Raw genomic sequence first — 18,508 nt, 5'->3', positions numbered from 1 at the left:
AGGACCTTGATCATGCTCTATTATTGAGCTACAAGCCCAGTACTAGTCAAAAAATTAAAACCAGCCCAAATGTGTGGTATAGTTACATGCATCCTTTGTTAGCACAATAAATAGCACTATCTACTAGTGGTTTACCAAGTACTGACATTTTTAAGTACTGAAATATATAAACTATATTTTGTACAATCTGCACCAAAAGTAGTTGAATATGAGAATAATACTTCTACAAACTGCAGATGTGTAACTGTTGATAAACGTCTGAATTATTATGTACACTCAGCATTTAAAGATAATAAGAGTAAATGATTATAATCCAGTTCGAACACACTCACAAACCCCAGACATAAAGATAAAGAGCCTGGAGTAGAGGTATTTGATTTTATGTTATATGATATATAATGGGATTTTGTTAACTAGTCAGCACTGGACAAATGAGAACTATATTTTTATTTAATGTGTAAACATATTTTGACAGAATATCTGTAAAACAGAAACCAGTCCATCACACGTAAAAGAAAATATATCACTAAAACCATGGTTTCCTGCACTTTTTACCTACAAATGATACAACGAACAGTTTCTGTGCTTTCACAAATAATTTCTAAGCACTGCATAGCATTGTTCGTTTTTGAAAAATGTTGTCAATAGTAAAAGTGAAAACTATTGTTTCAAAACTGTACCCAATCCAAATTAAATTAACCAACTAATTTTCTAAACAATTCTCAGTAAAAATAGAAGTCTGAATGGTAATTATAGGGCCAAACAGAATGGACAATATTGGCTATAGTACATTAAAAAAAATCTAATAGTTCTATTTTTTAAAAAACCTGATCTAGAAAAAGTCATCATTTATAAATTATTACTAATTGATAACGAGAGGCTACATACTTACACATTTTAAGCTCTAGATAATAACACAAAACAAGGAAGGAACGCACTAGCCATGGAGACTGGGCACATTGGAGGACAGTACAGGAGTAGTGAATTAGAAAAATGTATAATGATATATGTGCATATGTCATGAAACCCATTACTTCATATGCTATCTTTAAAGTCATCTAAAAGTTACACTAGAAAAAGAATATTGGGAAATCAGAGCTGAAATTAATGAAGTAAGAATCAAAAGAGAAAACTAAATAAAACTAATGAACAAAACCAAGAATCTTTTCCTTGAAAGGACAAACAAGAAAAGGGAAAGATGTTAATGTCTCTTGACAATTACAAGGAGCACTGGGAAGACCATCACGTATATGGGAAATCACAGACATCACAGCAACTTGGTACTGGAGCACTATGTCATATATACCAGCAACTGAAAAATCCTTCTCAGCATGGATGACCACCAGAAAGCCATCTAAAGTGACCTACATGTTAGGTTGTGCACTGGGTGAGTTTGTGGGCCATGAACAGATAAAACACTCTATGGAAAAGAAATCAAAACACAATGGACTAGTTGGTTTTATAGAAATAGAATTGCTAGAAAAAACTAGAAATAAAAGATTCCCAGATTTTTTTTTCTATAGCCATAATTTCCAAAATGCATGCTAAAGGAGCAATCTGTGATTACAAAATAATATTTCTTCTGGAGAGGTACATATTTTTTTATTAAACATTGCTCTTCCTAGAACTGAAAGCCTCTCCAATCTGTATCATATTTAACTTTGAGAAATAATGAGATGTAAAGTTTGCTACTCAGAGCAATAAAATTCAATGCCAAAACAATAGTGACCTGCATTTTATAATATTCTACCTGTGAATGAGAAGTTTACATTTTATAGAGAGCTCTGGAATTCAAAATGTTATAATTACAGCTCTGAACACTCAGATTGGCATGCCAGGCAACATAGGTTCACCCAATATTTCCAAATATATGTTTTAGGACATGAGGACCTCTGATAAAACGTGTCCAAGGGATGAAACCCATGACCCTAGATTATGCCCTAATGACTTTCTTTTGATTCCTTTGAAAAGCAGCAGGTTAGATTTTGGTGGAACATGTTAATGAGCTGTATCATTTGTGTGCTAAGCAAGCACTGTACCACTGAGCCATAGCACCATCTGTCGATTTTACTGTTTGGAGACAAGGGTCTCACTAGTTGCTCAAGTTGGCCTTGTCTCCCCTTTTGTAGCACAGGAAGGTTTCAAGTTTATGATCTTCCCACATAAGCCTCTTAAGTAGCTACAATTAAGTAGCTGCATCATTACACAAAGCAAATAGAAAATTTGCAAGTGCTAGCCAGTATAGTCCCTTTGGAGCCTATAGGCAAATATCAAAGATACTTTATATTTTATTTTTTTAAACACTGAATACTGGATATGTTATGACTGGAAGACCTTTAAACATCTGGGTTGTTTAAACATTTAAAGAGCTAGGAAATATGTGGACAAAGTGAACATTATAGGTAGAGGGGGCCTAGAAGCTAAATGTAGCTGTGCTAGGGAGTAAGGAGACATAGGTAGAAATTGAAAATTATAAATGAAGAGAACCAAAATTTAAAAGGCTTGTGTCTACCATATATGGCATACTAAAGGAATCACAAGAAATTTAACATGGTGGTGAGAACAATGAGAAAGAGAATAAGAGATGAAACCAAAGGTAAAGGGAACCTAGGTGCTGTAGGACATGTGAATCAAGGGACAGACTTTGGCCTTTACCTTCAATCGTGGCAGAAAGCTAATGGATGACTTTAAGCATGGGAGGACTGCTCTAACATGATAGACATTTAAAAAAGTAAATATAAAGATAGGGTGAAACGGAAGGTTCCTAGTGTAATCAGTATAAAAGCAATGACATTTTCTGTCCCTCCTATTGTTAAAGGTTGTTATGGGAAATGCACTGTTATAGGGAACTCGTGCAACAGAAAACCAGAAAGAGTATGACTTCCTGTGAGCAAGAACGTTGCAGTCATAATTAGCTGCACATAATGTGCATGTATATCTAGAAAATCCAATGGAATTAAAATGAGAACAGGTAGGACAAGAATGGAATCAGTCATTTCTATTAAGTCTATGATGACAGTGTTTATGAAAACGTAGATACTTACAAGGTACAATGCACAGTTACATGGAAAATAGAAACTGAAGATAAACTGTATTAATATATATGATTTTCCAGTATTAATAAGCACCAGTAATTAATAGCCTGAAATATGAAGCCTTGAGAAAAAAGTTCATTTATAATAAAATTGGAAATAAAAGAAAAAATTAATGCTAACTTTTATAAAATCAAGAATTGGCCAAGTGACATTTTACAAGTGTAAATCAATGAAAAGGTATACCATGATCTTGAATAGGAAACCTTGGTATTTTAATAATTCTCATGGAAATAAGCTACAATGCAGTAAAATTCCAGCCAAACCTCATAGGACTGTTTTGAAATCTGACAAGTGGGTCCTAAAGTTTAAGTTTAAAATATACAATGAGGTAGAGTAGTTGAGAAAAATTGGGAGTAAGCAATGAAGTGTGGAAGTAGCAAAATGGCACATAAACAATAGCTAATGCCTTCGTATGACAACAAAAAAAAAGGTTAACAAGAGTGGGGAGAAATGGCGAAGAGAGAGGCTGGGGAGATGGCTCTGCAGTTAAGAGCACTGGCTGCTCTTCCAGAGAACTAAGCTTTGATTCCCAGCAACCACACTGCAGTTCACAACTGTCTGTAATTCCAGTCCTAGGAAATCTGGTTTGCTTTTCTGGCCTCTACAGGCATCAGGATTACATGTGATGCACAGACATACATACAGGCAAAACAGCAACACAAGTAAAGTAGAATACAACATTGTAAGTTAAAAAAAAAAGAAATAGCAGTAAAGGAAAATATTTCCAGCACATTTTGAGGAGGGAGTTATAATCACTAATAGAACCACTGCAGGGGAGGGCGAGAAGGGAAAAGATAAAGGTAGGTTCATTTTAGACTAAGAAACACTGATAGATGTGAAGATTTCAATTCTATAATTTTAGGTCAGGGATCACATACTCAATGCTAGACTGACTGCCCAGCTAGTATGCATCAATGAGACTCTGGTTCTACTCCCATTACTGGGAATAAAAGGGGCAGATGGTAATTTTAAAATGTTTCTCACATAAATGCTCCTATCACTATAATGTACATATATTGTATATTTTGATTATATTGTATATATGATGTGATATTTGAGGCAATTTTGCCTATATTAGTAAATACTGAACACATATCAAGTTTTTATTATTTAGAAGTTTCATTAATTATGGTACAACTTCATTGTATAATTATTTAGCTGTTTAAAACAATGATGGAAATCCATGCAAATTAAAATTACTAATTTAAAATTGGAGGTTAAAATAGTACATATATTACTTTTATGTATGTATAATAGTCATAAGGGCTTATTAAAATAGACAAAGAACTGAGGTATGATTTAATGATAAAGTATGTCTTTAGCATGTGTGAAGCCTTGGGTTTGATTCCTAGCACCAAAATTTAGACAAACACACACACACAGACACATAGATTGAGTGTCTATGCAGATATATGTAAATACACATGTATGAATATGTATTATATATGCATAGACAAAACTTAGGGATGATAAGGCTCAAATTTATAGTTATAAAAACAGTTAACCCTTACATTAAAGTTACTATATTCCAGGCATTATTTAAAATGATTTTCTTGTATTTATTTGCAAGTTTATAATAAAGTTTATAAAATTAAAAAACTATTTTCATGTGTTAACTTATTTTAAAAAGCCAATAGCCCTGAGAAAGGAACATTATTTCCCATATGTTACAAATGAGGAAGTTACGTGACTAGTTATGGTCACATAGCCGATATGATTCTGAGCATATCTAAAGGGAATCCTCCCAACCATGGAGGAGGACTATTCTTTGGGCTCTACCAAGTGACAACTCAGGTTCAAGGGAATCAAATCAAATGGGTGGAAGGAAGATGGTGAGAAGCCTCCTAGCTTAAAAGATATAAGTGCCACACAGAAAACTCCAGACCTCTTGTGACAACTTACATAGACATCTTCCAAGTGCCCTCAAAGGGAATACTGACTTATTGCTGCTCAGTTGTCTACCAGTTTATTTATAGTCCATTCATAGTCCTTCTGGCACAGTGTATACAGTGAATCAGTATGGAGTGATTTCTATTCAAAACAATGCTGTCTGTTCTACATCTGATTTCCCATCTTCATTAGGGCTTCAGGGATTAAACTACGGTGATTCATTTAGCATTATTAATCCAAATTAGAAATTATACACACACACACATCCTTTAGCTCAAAAACTCCACTTCTAGGAATTTACTTGTTAGCAAAGATAGTATCCATTACAGAAACAAGAGCAGAAGCAAGAGAAGCAGCAAGCAACTCTTACTAGAAATGATTTCCTCCAAGTTGCATGGTCTAGACGCTCATAGTGAAAGAGATTGGTAATCCAGGACAAAGCTGCCCCCTCCGTAGCCTACCTCCCTCCTAGACAGAAAGCCAGAAAGGATAATCCAACCATAAGGGATTTGATTCTTTATAATTAAAATATTAGAAACAAATGGAGCAAAATATTCTTATTGAATAAGAATGTTTAGCAAGAATGATAGAAGAGGCCCTTTATGCATTAATATAGCATGATCTTCAAGATAACAAGGCACTAGCACTTGTATAAGAATGATAAAATTATGTGTGTGTGTATGTATATATATATATATATATATATATATATATATACCCATATGCTTGATATTTTTCCAGAGAATATTCTTGGGAAGATAAACCTAGACAATGCTTCCAGGAAAGTCAATTAAATGGCTGCAGAGCCTGGTCCCTCTGCTTCTCTTTTTACACATTTGAAATCAGGTGACCCTATTACCCACTTAGAAAATTAATTAGAGTAAGACTTCGAAACTAGGACTCAGAATGTAGCTCAGTGGGTAGAGTTCTTGCCTGGCACATGAGAAGCTCAGGTTTTAATCCCTAGCACTGCATAAAATGCTGTGGCAGTGTACCCCTGTAATCCTAGAATTTAGAAGCTGCAAGTGGGAAGGATCAGAAATTCAAGGTCATTGTTCACTAGGTAGTGAATTTGACGCCAGCCTAGGATATGTGAGATTTTGTCTCAAATCAGGAAAAGAAAAAGATTTCTAAGAACATGCACATGAAAATAGCTGACCTTTGGGCACGGTAGATATATTTCGAGTTTCCTGTAAGACGGTACAGAAGAAGGAAGACATAGGCACTGCCAGCTACACCATGGCAAATTCCTGGCCCCTTCTTCAACAGGCCTTTCTGCCATGTCAGCTCCCCACACCGGATACATGTGTCCAGGTACTGCGGTTTCTTGGAAATGAGATAAGCTTTGGCAAACAGATAAGCAATTCCTGTAAAAAAAAAAAAAAAAAAAAAAAAACATCAAAGACATAAGAGGTGACTTTCAGGACTTAATAAGATACAGTTTCTCAAGGGTGTATACCAAATGGATCTCCACAGTGTCGAAACTGTGGCCTGAAACACTGCATTTCCTTTTGTTTTCTTTTCTTTTTATATTCCTAGTTACATTTCCAATAAATGGGCACTATGCTTTTGGTAGCAAGACTATACAATGTTCTCCATGAAAGTATGCTTTTTCCTGTGGGATTAGTTTAATTCTATCATGGAGCTGGCTTCTGGAGAAAGATAAACATTTTAACTGAAGTACATCAACTAATAAGATCCACTGTTTTTTTGTTTTTTGTTTTTTTACAAATGATTTAATATTCAATAATGAGGGCTGGTGAGATGGCTCAGTGGTTAAGAGCACTGACTGCTCTTCCAGAGGTCATGAGTTCAAATTCAGCAGCCACATGATGGCTCACAACCATCCATAATGAAAGACAAATAAAGAACCTATGGGCTAGAGCAAATTGGCTGAAGTGAGCAGGAGAAAAGAAAGAGGGAAAATATATTCAATAATACATACATACATACTAATAAACATTATGCACACAGGGCCATTTACACAGCTTACTAATTAGCCCATGGAAGTTCAGAATTTGCAGTGTTTACATATTTATAACAATACCCTTTTCCTTCAGAGCAAAACTAGGAGTCTTTCCAAGATTAATAGTGCAAAAAACATCAAACAACCTTAATAAGAGGTCTACTCCAGCTTTGAAGTGAGCCCTGACCATGGTCGGTGTTCCGTGGAAAGAAACATTCCTTCATAACTTGCCAACAAAGGTGATACCCCACTACAGAAGCCAGAGCAGAGAGAAGTGACAACTATTCATTGAAATTATCTTCTCCAAGTTGCCACGTCTGGATGCTCATGGTAAAAGAGATTAGTAATCCAGGATGACTCTGCCTCCTCCTGCACAGCCTACTTCCCTCCTACGTAGAAAGCAGAAAAGGGCTAAGAATCTCACTGAGTGGTGAAAGCTTGCCTGGCCAGCATGAATGAGGTACTGGGATTCATGTTCAGGTCCCTCAAAAATTCTACTAAAAAGTGGGAGCAAGGGCTTTGAATGGAGGAGTTATCTTGATGAGCTCACCCGCTAAGATTCTCTCTGCCTTTTGTTGCTTTGAACAAGGCATTTATATACAGCTTGCTAGAGAAGAATTTTTGTATGGCCATAATACAAGGTAAGCATCATGGACAAAGGGTTCCATGCTGGCTTTCTCCTGTACTATCTTGAGATTCTTAATAGTTTTCTTAAATTAGCTCTCTCTCTCTCTCTCTCTCTCTCTCTCTCTCTCTCTCTCTCTCTCTCTTGTACTAGGCCTCCCAAATTGCATAGCTAGTCCTGGGCACTGAGGAGTCTAAAATAAATGCTAATGATGGCATATGCCCTTCAGATAGACACTGTGACTAATATAAAATAAGGCATGTGTCTGTGTTGCTGCTGAGACATGCGGTGAATGGTACTGTCAGTGAACCGAGAGAGATCAGACAAAGTGGAATCGTCCTGAGGGATTTGCTGGGGTTTGTAAGCTGCAGAGGGAACTCCACTCCGGGCCCAAGATAAGGCAAGGAAAGCATTTTAGGTACCAATATCACAGAGGCTCAGAGACCTGAAGACTAAACCGCAGGATCAGTGTGGAAGCATTCTACTCATGGGGCCAGAAGGGTAGAAGGATGAGTTCAGATTATAGCTGGCATGCCAGCTCCTGTTAAGTACTTTAGACTGTATAGTATGGATAATAAGGAACTACAAAAGTCTATTATGAATCGTTTGGCTTTGATTTTTGCATAACAATGTGATCCTCCTTGAAGAGTATTGTTAGGAAAGACCTAAAGAAAGGCAGGATATCTCTGAGCTGCTCTTGTTGGCAAATGTGTGGAAATCAAACTGGTCAAAGAGTTAATTTCATAGGACCTGCTAGCTGTTTAGATAGCAACTGAGCATGAACTATAAGGCAGATGACGATTTCAAAAGGCCACCATCTTCAGTGGCTTTTAGAGTTTAATCTGGCTATGAGTATACAAACATAGCTATGGAAGCACACAGGAGGGCCCATGCCTCACGCCTACAGGAAGGAAAGACCTATGGCACTGTCATCATTTAACTGAGTGCTGGAGTATGAGCAGGAACCAGTGGGGTACCTGGCTCAGCTCCCCTCTATCTTACCAGCAAGTAGGAAACATCTGCGTTCTTGTAAGTGCTGGCTGCTAACAAACCTCCTGGATTCCCATCTTTGGAGAATTCCTCGCAGGCAAAGCCATAGCATGTACTCAGCCCTCCAAAGTTTACTCTCATAAATGGACACAAACAGCCTGCTCCCTTGCCTAAAGACAAAATCGGATATTTGGTATATCTTATGTCTATCAGCTTTCCTCGGCATCACAGTAAATTGAAAGCCACATTTTTCTGTTTTTTCTTAGTTTCTCTGTCCTACAAGCCTTGTAGCCTACTAGGTTCCCATGAGAATATGCTCTGCTTCCAGACAGTCAGAAAATAGTGTGTTAAATGAGAAGTGTTTCAGCCAAGGACAAGCTAAGGGGCTCGCTATTGGACAGGTGCCTTATACATGATACAGAAAGTCCTTCATGATCAGCATCTTGCTGTGTTGGCTAGTCTCTTCTTTTTCTGACTGAAGCTTTTCACTTTGGTAAAACCAAACTACCTGCAGTGCTTTCATACTTCTCAGTGCCCATGTTATTCTTGGAAGAAGCCTCCTGTTTTTCTTGGCACAACTTAACCCAGGAATCGCTTTCTTAGGAAGCCGTCACTGAATCTGGAGGCAGCATGAGAAATCTCTCCTCTTGGATTCTATCTCACAGTATATATAATGTAACACTTATACATAACCAAATCAAAATGATCTGGTTCTGCATCTGCCTCCACTACTATAAGGCACACCACCAAAGGGCAGGTATTTTATCATATTTGTTTCTTTTCTCCTCATCTGTGATGTGGTGTTTTGCCACCAAATAGTCCCACAAATATCCATTGGCCCAGTGATACCTCATTTGTTACCTAGCAGAAGCTGGCACTGGAAGCAGAGAAGGGATATAGAAAAGAAGATAGACCGAGAAGGTTGAATTGCTATACCAAGCCAGTAGTCCCAGACAAGATATAGATCCTAAAGTTCTGGCCTGAGTAAAAAGTCCTCTTCTTGAAGCCTGGGATCACAGAATAGTCTATGTGTAGGGACCTTGAAAATGTTCTAAATTTGTTAGCTCCTACTCTGTCCTAAAAGAAACAATCCTAAGGCTTCTGACTCCTTAGGGAAGGATGTCAGGTTTCTTTGACAGTGATGGGAACTATCACAAATTTTCCTGGGATTGCTAATTAGCATTCAATGATATGAACACATCAGTGACAGCATATGACTTTGCCAAATACAGCCAAGAAATTCAATGTTAATTTAATAAAGATTTAAATTTTATTATAATTATATTTTCATTTATATTATGTTTTAAATATATTTTTAAATTTTAGTTTAGCTACAGTTTAATAAAGATAGCTTGGGAGACTAAATCGTTGCAATGTGGGATCTCCGGAGTCTTGTGACAGGCATAATACACTCTTCTAATACATTGGTGCGTCAGCACCCAAGCTCCTGCTAGGATGTGTAATTTTGCTGAGTCATTACAAAACTTAGTTACCAACCTGCACTTCAAAAGCTCTGCTTCTTTGCTCAAAGTCACCTAGCCCAGCCCCTTTGTGGGATGAATTGTTAAAACTGCGCACACCTGTGCTTCACACTGAGTTAAGGAAGTGTGCGGTCAGTGTTACCAGAGTAACGCTGTAACCGGATGCACTGGGGAAGGTTATTTTAGCCACCGCATTTGTTTTAATGATTTTGCAAATGACTTCTCTCCTGTATTTCAGAGTGCTCAAGGTTATGAAGGGATCACGTGCGTCTTCCGGCAATACTTGTGTTTAGTGAGAAAAGCTCCATGTCACTAAAGGTATTTATAAATGTGGGTGTTTCTAAAAACATCTGAGATACATCCCTTGGGAATGGCAAAAGGTCCAGGTGTAAAAATGTGTCAACGGTGACAAAAATACTGAGCTCATTTCAGTTTTTTTTTTTTTAAGTGACTTTTCTCAAGGTCACTTAGCTGGTCAGTGATAGAGCTACAATTAGACCCCGGAACTGTTCAAAATCTAGTAATACATTTCACATATAATATATTGGATATGTTTAGGATGGGCTGAAAGAAAGTCACTGGAAACAGGCATTGATAAGGTAGCATTAGTTAAGTCTGGCAGGGTTTAATCACAGGACTAACCTGTCATCCCAAACCCTCTGTGCTGGTCATAAGTCTATTCCTCAAGATAGTTTTTCCCCAAACAAGCACAACTATTATTCTAGCCCATTTCCTAATGGATCTAGGGGAAATTTTACTGTAGTCAACTTCAGCAAGAACTTGACTGTCTTTGACCTGCAATTACCAGTTTTAATAATCATGCTTAGGTGAGGGCTAGAGTGAGCAGAAATAATGGGCCACGTTTCATTAGGGAATCGTTTTGCTTTATTTTGTTTTGATACTTCAGTGATTGCATGGACTTAATGGTTTTTGTTTTGAAGCAATTTATTTATGCTACTCTTCTCAAAACACTTAGCATGACTGCTAAAGGATAAGCCAAGTCGCCAGTGTCATGAATCCTAAGCTGCACTGTGTCAAAGACCATGGCCTGCTGAAACAGCTGCTACGCAGAAAGGACAGAATAACCACCATTTAACCACCTACATCAAAAGCAGGCTTGCCTACTCATTTTAGTAGATTATCCTCATACTCTGTTAAGGGCTTTTACTGGCACACTGAGTCCTTTTAAAATATTGTACATTTAATTTAGGACATCTCCAAAATTCAAGGATGCTGGGATGCTTGGAGAATATCCAGAGACCATCACCAAGAATTATTAAGAGAAACAGGAAATAGAATTATTGAGCATAACAAGAAACATCATTTCCAGCACAGTAAATAAGTGCTGTTTTTCCCCATAAAGGTCAAAGCAAGAAGTAATGGGCACAAATTATACCTGGCAGCCGTTAGCCTGAACATAATGTACTGTGTCCTGTTACTTTCATAAATACAATTTGCCATTGCTTCTTTAGTTAATTGTGGCAGGCAGAGAAAATATTGCAATAGAGAGTGGCTTGTATTATTCATCACTTCAAACTGTATCAAGGAGAAAACAGAACCCTAGTCCGATTAAATAACATTAATTAAAGGTGGAAGGGTGGTAATAAACATCAGGAAACAAGGCAAAGATAAATCAAATGTAATCTGAAAATTATGCCCTTTGGTTTGAAGCAGCTTTGCAAAACTGAACTAATTCATAAGCAAAAATTCTGGAAGGTGAAAGTAATTATAAAGCATTATATACACATAGAATTGTCAGAGAACAAATTAAATAGCTGTGTTAGTTGATATTTCAATCTCTTTCTCAATTAACTGAATTTGTTTTAACTGCTTTTAAATTGTTTCTTCTCCAAAGGACTAGTTGGCAGTGTAATGGTATTTGCAAAAGGCAGGCTAAGGAGAGATAGTTAATAGAGCCTAAGTTCCAAGGTTCAATTTCATAATTCTCTGGGGGTGGATTTCCATTTCTTTAGAAAATTGATTACTTATTACTGGAAAGACTCAACTGAACACAAATTTCAAAACGCTGCATCTCATACTTAAAGGTTCACACAAATTTCATAAGGTTACTGATTAAATACACATTGTGATTCACGGTCTATGATGGGGCCTAGATTAGAAATTTACAAGATGTCATGCTACTAGACCAGGGCCCACCACATAAAATTATCAGGCTGCAGATGAACGCCTTTATTTTAGCAAAAAAGACTTTGAAATGTAGCGTTTTATATAAGTGTAAAATCGACACTGAATCTTAACCATTTCAATATTTTAAAGACTGTGTACTACCATTTTGTCAATGCTCTAGATTGAACCCAGGTACTCCTTTGTCCCAGGCAAGTGCTCTACCACCAACACTGCCTCTAGCCCAGCCATCTCTATTTTTCAATTAGTATCCTATTGACATAATAATATATTATATACTATTAAAATAATTTCTACCCATCTCTTTTTTGAGTATGGGGCTACTCATTCCCTTTGCCCAGTATTTTGAGGATACTAATCTCTCAGTCTTACCACTCAGATACCCTAAAAGGGTGCACTACAAATGCAACTCACATTACATTTTAAGGGAATGCTTGTTTAACATTACGGATAAAGAGATGTGCTTTTTCAACCTATGGAATACTTTTCAGAAGTACCTTAAAGATCAAGGCATTTTACGTTTTCCCAAATTTCAACTTGACAGCTATGACCTCAAATATTAGAACGATGACCACCCCCACCCCCCTTTGCACAAGCTGGAAGAAGGGCTCTGTTTTCAAACAACAGTGTATGGGAGACCTGGAGCGCCGTGGCACCAGTGGACAAGTTCATTCTCTCTCTCGATGGTCTCGCCAAGCTCTGGTGGCCAGTTGCAATTCTGCTCCTGTTCCATGAGGAAGTCCACGCTCTGCCACACCAGCTCCCGATCTGAAGGTTTGAGATGCTCCTGGTAGGAAAGGAGCATCTGGAGAATGGACGACAGGCCGTGAGCTGCCCCTGTGTGGACGAACAGAACAAAGCATCACTTAGCCAACAAGGAAAGTCATGCTGTGATTTAGTGAAAAGAAAACCATGAGATTTTTTTTTTAATTAAAACATTACTTGAAAGCACATTAGTATTATAACAATTGAGTTACAAAAAAACAAACAAACAAACAAACAACAAAAAACAACAACAACAAAAAAACCAAACAAACAAAAAAACCCTGAATCACCAGCCAAATATAGCTTACAACCCAAACCCCCAAATCTGGCTCAGTGACTACTTTGTGACTACTTTTGTAAATAAAGTTTTATTGGAACATAGTTACAGTCATTCATTTGCACATTGTTCTCTGCTTCCTTCATGTCATACAGCAGACTTATATTTAGGACTGAAATCACATGGGCCACAAACAACTAAATAAAGCTGTAAGCTTTAAATAGATTATCACTTGTGTTTTGGACATTATCTCACCATGGAAATACAAAGGTGAATATGAGTTTGCACATACTCTTCAAGACCTCTCCATTCAGTTCAGAAAGTGAGCCATATTTGAAAAAAAAAAAAAAACAACTATGAAAACATAAACAATGGAGTGCTCTGGTATCCAGAGCATGATGGATGAGTGTATGAGGCAACTTAAATGGCAAGATGTTGCTAAGAGACTTTGTTAAACATTGTTTCTAGGTTTGTCCTTTTGAGTGCTTGTGGACACAATGAAGGTTGAACCTGTACACTGTTTAAAGAAGATTCCCTGGAGCAGCTGTAGGCAGCCCTCATCAGCAAAGTCCTGATTGGAACAAAACCACTAAGCAATAGTTCTCTCTGTGAAACTCAGCCTGGAACTTACAGCACTGACTTTTGTAAATCTGGATTTTTGAGCCTTATAATCCTTTAGGCCAATTCCTTTATTAGCTCTTTATTATTTATACAAACAAACAACATTCATGTAAATATATATTACATGACATAAACAACTTAGACTATATATGATGCACACTATTTAGTCTTAGAAGGAAGCTTGAGTTTTCAGGAAAGTATTTCCACATTTACTGGAAATTTGATTTCTAATATGTAATCAATGGCCAGGATGTTAATTTCTCTTAAAAAAAGAGAAACAACTATTAATAAAATAACTTTAAAGACACTGCTAGCATCCTGCACACCTTGTACCTATGTTCATACTTCATACCTTATATATGTATTCTTTTGCCTGAGTTTTTCTTTGGCCACAACAACATGCTTAATACACAGAGACAAGGCAGAATTAATACCCCATGGAGTATCCAGCCATTAGAGTAGAGCGTGCATAGATAAATACTCGAACTTCCTCAGCCTTTGGGTAAGAGAATTCTGAGGCATGTCCCATATGGCCTCTATGAATCCCCAATGGGACTGAGCCTGTTCCAGTCTGAATATGAAATATTTCTTATCAGATTACACAGTGGATGATTGTTCTCAAGTAAGTGGTGTTATCTGGAGAGATTGAGGGAACTTTAGAATGTGGGGCCTATCTGGAGTAAAGAAGTCAAAGGCAAGTATGTTTGAAGGCCTTCAGGCCCTTCTCCCCCTCTGACTCTTATCTACCATGAGAGGAGTAACCTCTGACATATGCTTGCATGCTTCTGCTGCCAGAATGTTCTTTCCTATTATGGACCCAGAGTAAATGCAACTAAGTGACAACAGAATTGACGAGCTGGAAAAACAAACAAAAAAAAATCTTAAAGTCTTTCTGCCCTTACGTTGTTACAGTAGGCATTCTGTAAAAGCAATTCAAAAGTCTAATGTTCATCTGTTATCCAGAACTGCTCGTGATTTCACAGTAACTTAAATTCTTCCTCTTCCTCTTCCTCTTCCTCATCTTGTTTCTCCACCCCTTTCTCAATCAATGCTTTCTAGGCTTACATTTCAAATGAATTTTTGTATTCAAATCCCGTTTCAGCGTCTGCTCCTTCAAAGACTTAGGAAAGAATGCAAACCTTTGAGAAAACTCTCATTACTGTTGCTCATTAGCCATTCCCCACCTCTGTGGGGTCCCTCATTAAATGCAGGCTTTGTGGCAAAGGTCCAAGGATCACAAAGCTAAATGAATGAATCGTCATCCTGAATGTACACAAAACCTGACAGGGCGGTTGTACAAGTGAGTCACAGATCATAACACGATACAGTGAGGACTTCATTAACAGTGTGGGCCTGATGCCATGATGTCACCCTATTTGCTTCAGGGAAACATACCTGAAACATGTCAATGATTCTCAAGATAGGCTCTGACAACCTTTTTCCCCAAGTCACAGAAAGTATATCCCTTTGCGCAGAGTTTTAAAGACTACATATTTAAAAGCAGATAAAGGGCTTGCAGGAAGGAAAACATTCTAGGCAAAAAGGACCATAAATAATGGCTTAAAGGGAAGAGGTTGCTTTGTGTGTAACAAACTACACTAGGCAGAACCCAGGGGAAAGAGACACGGTTTAAGTGCGGCTTGCAGAAGGCCTGACCAATCTCGCTTGGGAGTGTGAGGATGCAAACTGGGAGGAAGTCCCTTTTCTTTTTGTCTTTTTCCTTACATGAATCAGAGCTCACAGTTATTCAGTGTAGTTCAGTTGCCTGTTATGAATGTGCTGTCACTAAAGCCTTAGTGGATTTATCTTATTCCCCTATACAAAGGCTTTACTTAAAATCGGTGTGACAACTGTTCACTGTATATTAACAGAGCTAAGTAAGCTTTGTCTGGTGCTATATGCCCATAGTCGCAGTTCCACAGGAGGCTGAGGCAGGATATCCGATATCTTAGGCAATGTATTGAGACTTCTATCTCAACTAACTAAATAAAAGTCTTTAGTGAACATAATTGTTAAACTAGTTACATGTCTGTCCTTCTGGTTATGAAACAATATTCAATTATATCTCAATTTTTCTTTTCAAATGTGTTAAAGTCATTCTTGTTCCTGACGAATGATGGCCTATGGCCAAACTAAAAGCACTTGTTCTGTATTCAGTGTTACCATTACAGACTCTCTCCAGCCTAGATTGAGTGCCACTCACCCAGGTATTCCGTTCCATAGTAAGAATACATCAGGGGGAATGGTTTTCTCTTCTTCAGAGAATACTGCTTTCCAGAGTCCAGAATCGCCTGGCATATTGCTTTAATTTGTGTTGGGGTCAATACCTGAAAGAAACAAAGAAGCCAAAGTCAAAGCAGGACCTTTATCTCTGTCCCCTCAAACATCAAAAAGGCCAACAGTATATTGCCACAATCCTCTCCAATGTGTAGAAAACTTTATTTTTCCATTGCTTTCCTTCTTTTAATTTGAGTTTATCTGCCCTCTTCAGAACACTTGAAACAGGCACCTTTGCTGTGATAGGTTGTTATAAAATGTCAAGCCTTCCATACTGATGTTCTATCATTAATCTTTGTCACTGGGATAAGAATTTGCTCAGGAAAGAACAAATGGAGACGCTGATGGATTGTGTTAACAAAGCCACTGCTCCTGATACAATAAATGCTGCAGGTCTGGCCCAGACAGCAGGCCTTGAGTTTGAAGTGGTTAGGCTATGTTTATAAAGCCACATTTCCACAATGAGCTACTGCATGGCAAATCCAGAGTGGCCACTTGCACTCCTAGAATAAAAGCAAAGTCTGGTTGTGCCAAGACCAAAATGACTTAAACATCAGAAGGATTCTGAATAGAGAAAGGCTCACATGCAAGGACTTGGAGTGTTTCCCATTTTGTTCAAACTGTCCATAATCAGGTTCAGGATTGGGGAGGAAGATTGAAAGGATATCAAGCCTCCGAAGCATCTGAGAGTTTCTTATGAATTTCCCCTGGTTTGCACTGTGTTCTGTGGCCTGCCTTCCCTCGGGGGCCAACTGGATGCTTCCTTCAGTTTGTATCCCCTAGCACCCGGCTTCCTGTTAAGATGAAATACTTGCCCTCCTGCATTAGTTTCAGACTGTGCTAGACTATCAGATCTGTGAGAGCAAAGACTGTGGCATCTCATCATTTTGGATCCTCGGTGCCAAACACAATAATTGAGGTTGGGGGAAGAGGGGGGTTTGGTAACAGATAAGCAAGTTCGACATGAAGTAGAAAATACAGAGTCCTCCCTCCCTTAACCCCCTCCTCCCTCTTAGCCTTCTGTGATCATTTCTTAAGTTCGTACTCTGCTCCATGGAAGCTTCCTGTAGGTGCTGGCACTAAGTCAGTGAACATGATTGGCATGCCATTTGTTCTGTGGACACCAAGCTTCTCAAATGGCAAATATGAATAGAAAAGAACTGGCTAGGTTAATCTAGACAAAAAGCATCTACAGCCCAGCCTGATTGACTGAATCTAGGACCAGGAAAAAAGTTCACAGATTTTTGGACTCTCTCCTAAGGGCATACACATCTCATTTCTTTATACCTGTAATTAGACCAATTATACTTCAAATAATACACTGATGATTGAAGCTATAACTTTCCTCTGTTTCACCCAATATTAGGAAAGAAAAATACAATCCAGTTTCTGGGTTTGTCAAATCAAAGACTTATCTAGAAAAATAATTACATCAAGAGAAAAGTGTTGTTGAGCATGGTACACATCCTATAATTCAAGCAAAGGGACACTGAGGCAGGAGAGTCTCAAGTTCAAGATTTGCCTGGCCTAGATACTAATACCCCATTTCAAAATATATTTAAGGGGAAAAAAGTAATCTGTCTACTTATTAATTTACCAATTAACATTTTTGAGTTACTCTTCTAGTAAGGCCTTCACTGGGTATCATGGGAACATTCTTGAGAGCATGGGATGCATCTTGCCCTAGAGGGAATGTACTATCTGTTGACAGAGACAAGAGGCTGACACAACAAGTAAAGATCGTGAACCTAGAGATGGGAAGAAATGTAGATGATGGCCTAATGCCATTCAGCCTTGCTAAGATTTTACTCCATCCTCAGTTCCACTTTCTCAGAAGCAATTACGTCATGGCTTTCAATGTTAATTTTCCTTTTATTGGCTGCCTGTCTTTGTCTCTTGATGTCACCCCTCTTTTATTCCTACTGATAAAAAAAGAAAACCCATCTTCCTATGGATCGCCAAGGCCACATGCACTCACACTCAGGTCTTTCCTTAGTATTTAGCATATTTCTCCTAAATGATTTTCCAACTCTAAACGTATGTAAGATGTAGCCCACCCCTATTCATCTGCCTTATGAAAATATTGTCTGCTCTTTAGTTGGGGCAACTGATTTTACCCTGAGTCTTATTGTTTAAAGATCACATCATATTTTCTCTTGGGGAGGGGCCATCAAGACAGGGTTTCCTTTGTGCATTCCTGGCTGCTCTAGAATTGGCTCTGCAGACCAGTCTGGCCTCCAACTCACAGAGATCAATAATTGGTGCGCATAAGAGTTAACAGAGTCCTAGCCAGAGCAATTCGACAACAAAAGGAGATCAAAGGGATACAAATTGGAAAAGATGAAGTCAAAATATCACTTTTTGCAGATGATATGA

At 38.0% G+C, this 18,508-nt stretch overlaps 1 protein-coding gene and 1 long non-coding RNA gene across 2 annotated transcripts in view; one reads left to right on the top strand and one right to left on the bottom strand.

Annotated features, from left to right (window-relative positions):
* Lancl3 (LanC like 3) overlaps positions 1–18,508 on the bottom strand; it is an 88,543-nt gene that overhangs the window by 6,829 nt on the left and 63,206 nt on the right. Inside the window, exons 2-4 of the mRNA XM_021153891.2 lie at positions 16,059–16,182; positions 12,832–13,029; positions 6,145–6,352 (exon numbers count right to left, since the gene is read on the bottom strand). Of these exons, the coding sequence (XP_021009550.1) occupies positions 6,145–6,352; positions 12,832–13,029; positions 16,059–16,182 (530 nt within the window). The remainder of the gene's footprint in view (positions 1–6,144; positions 6,353–12,831; positions 13,030–16,058; positions 16,183–18,508) is intronic.
* LOC110287233 lies at positions 7,388–13,335 on the top strand. The gene is made up of 3 exons (XR_002377189.1): positions 7,388–7,592; positions 10,286–10,365; positions 12,737–13,335. It is a non-coding gene; the product is annotated as an uncharacterized LOC110287233 (long non-coding RNA).

Source organism: Mus caroli, chromosome X (assembly GCF_900094665.2).
Source record: "Mus caroli chromosome X, CAROLI_EIJ_v1.1, whole genome shotgun sequence".
In the NCBI taxonomy this organism is placed as follows: Eukaryota; Metazoa; Chordata; class Mammalia; order Rodentia; family Muridae; genus Mus; species Mus caroli.
The sequence above is the reverse complement of the archived record's forward strand: the minus strand, read 5'-3'. Positions and strand labels throughout refer to the sequence as shown.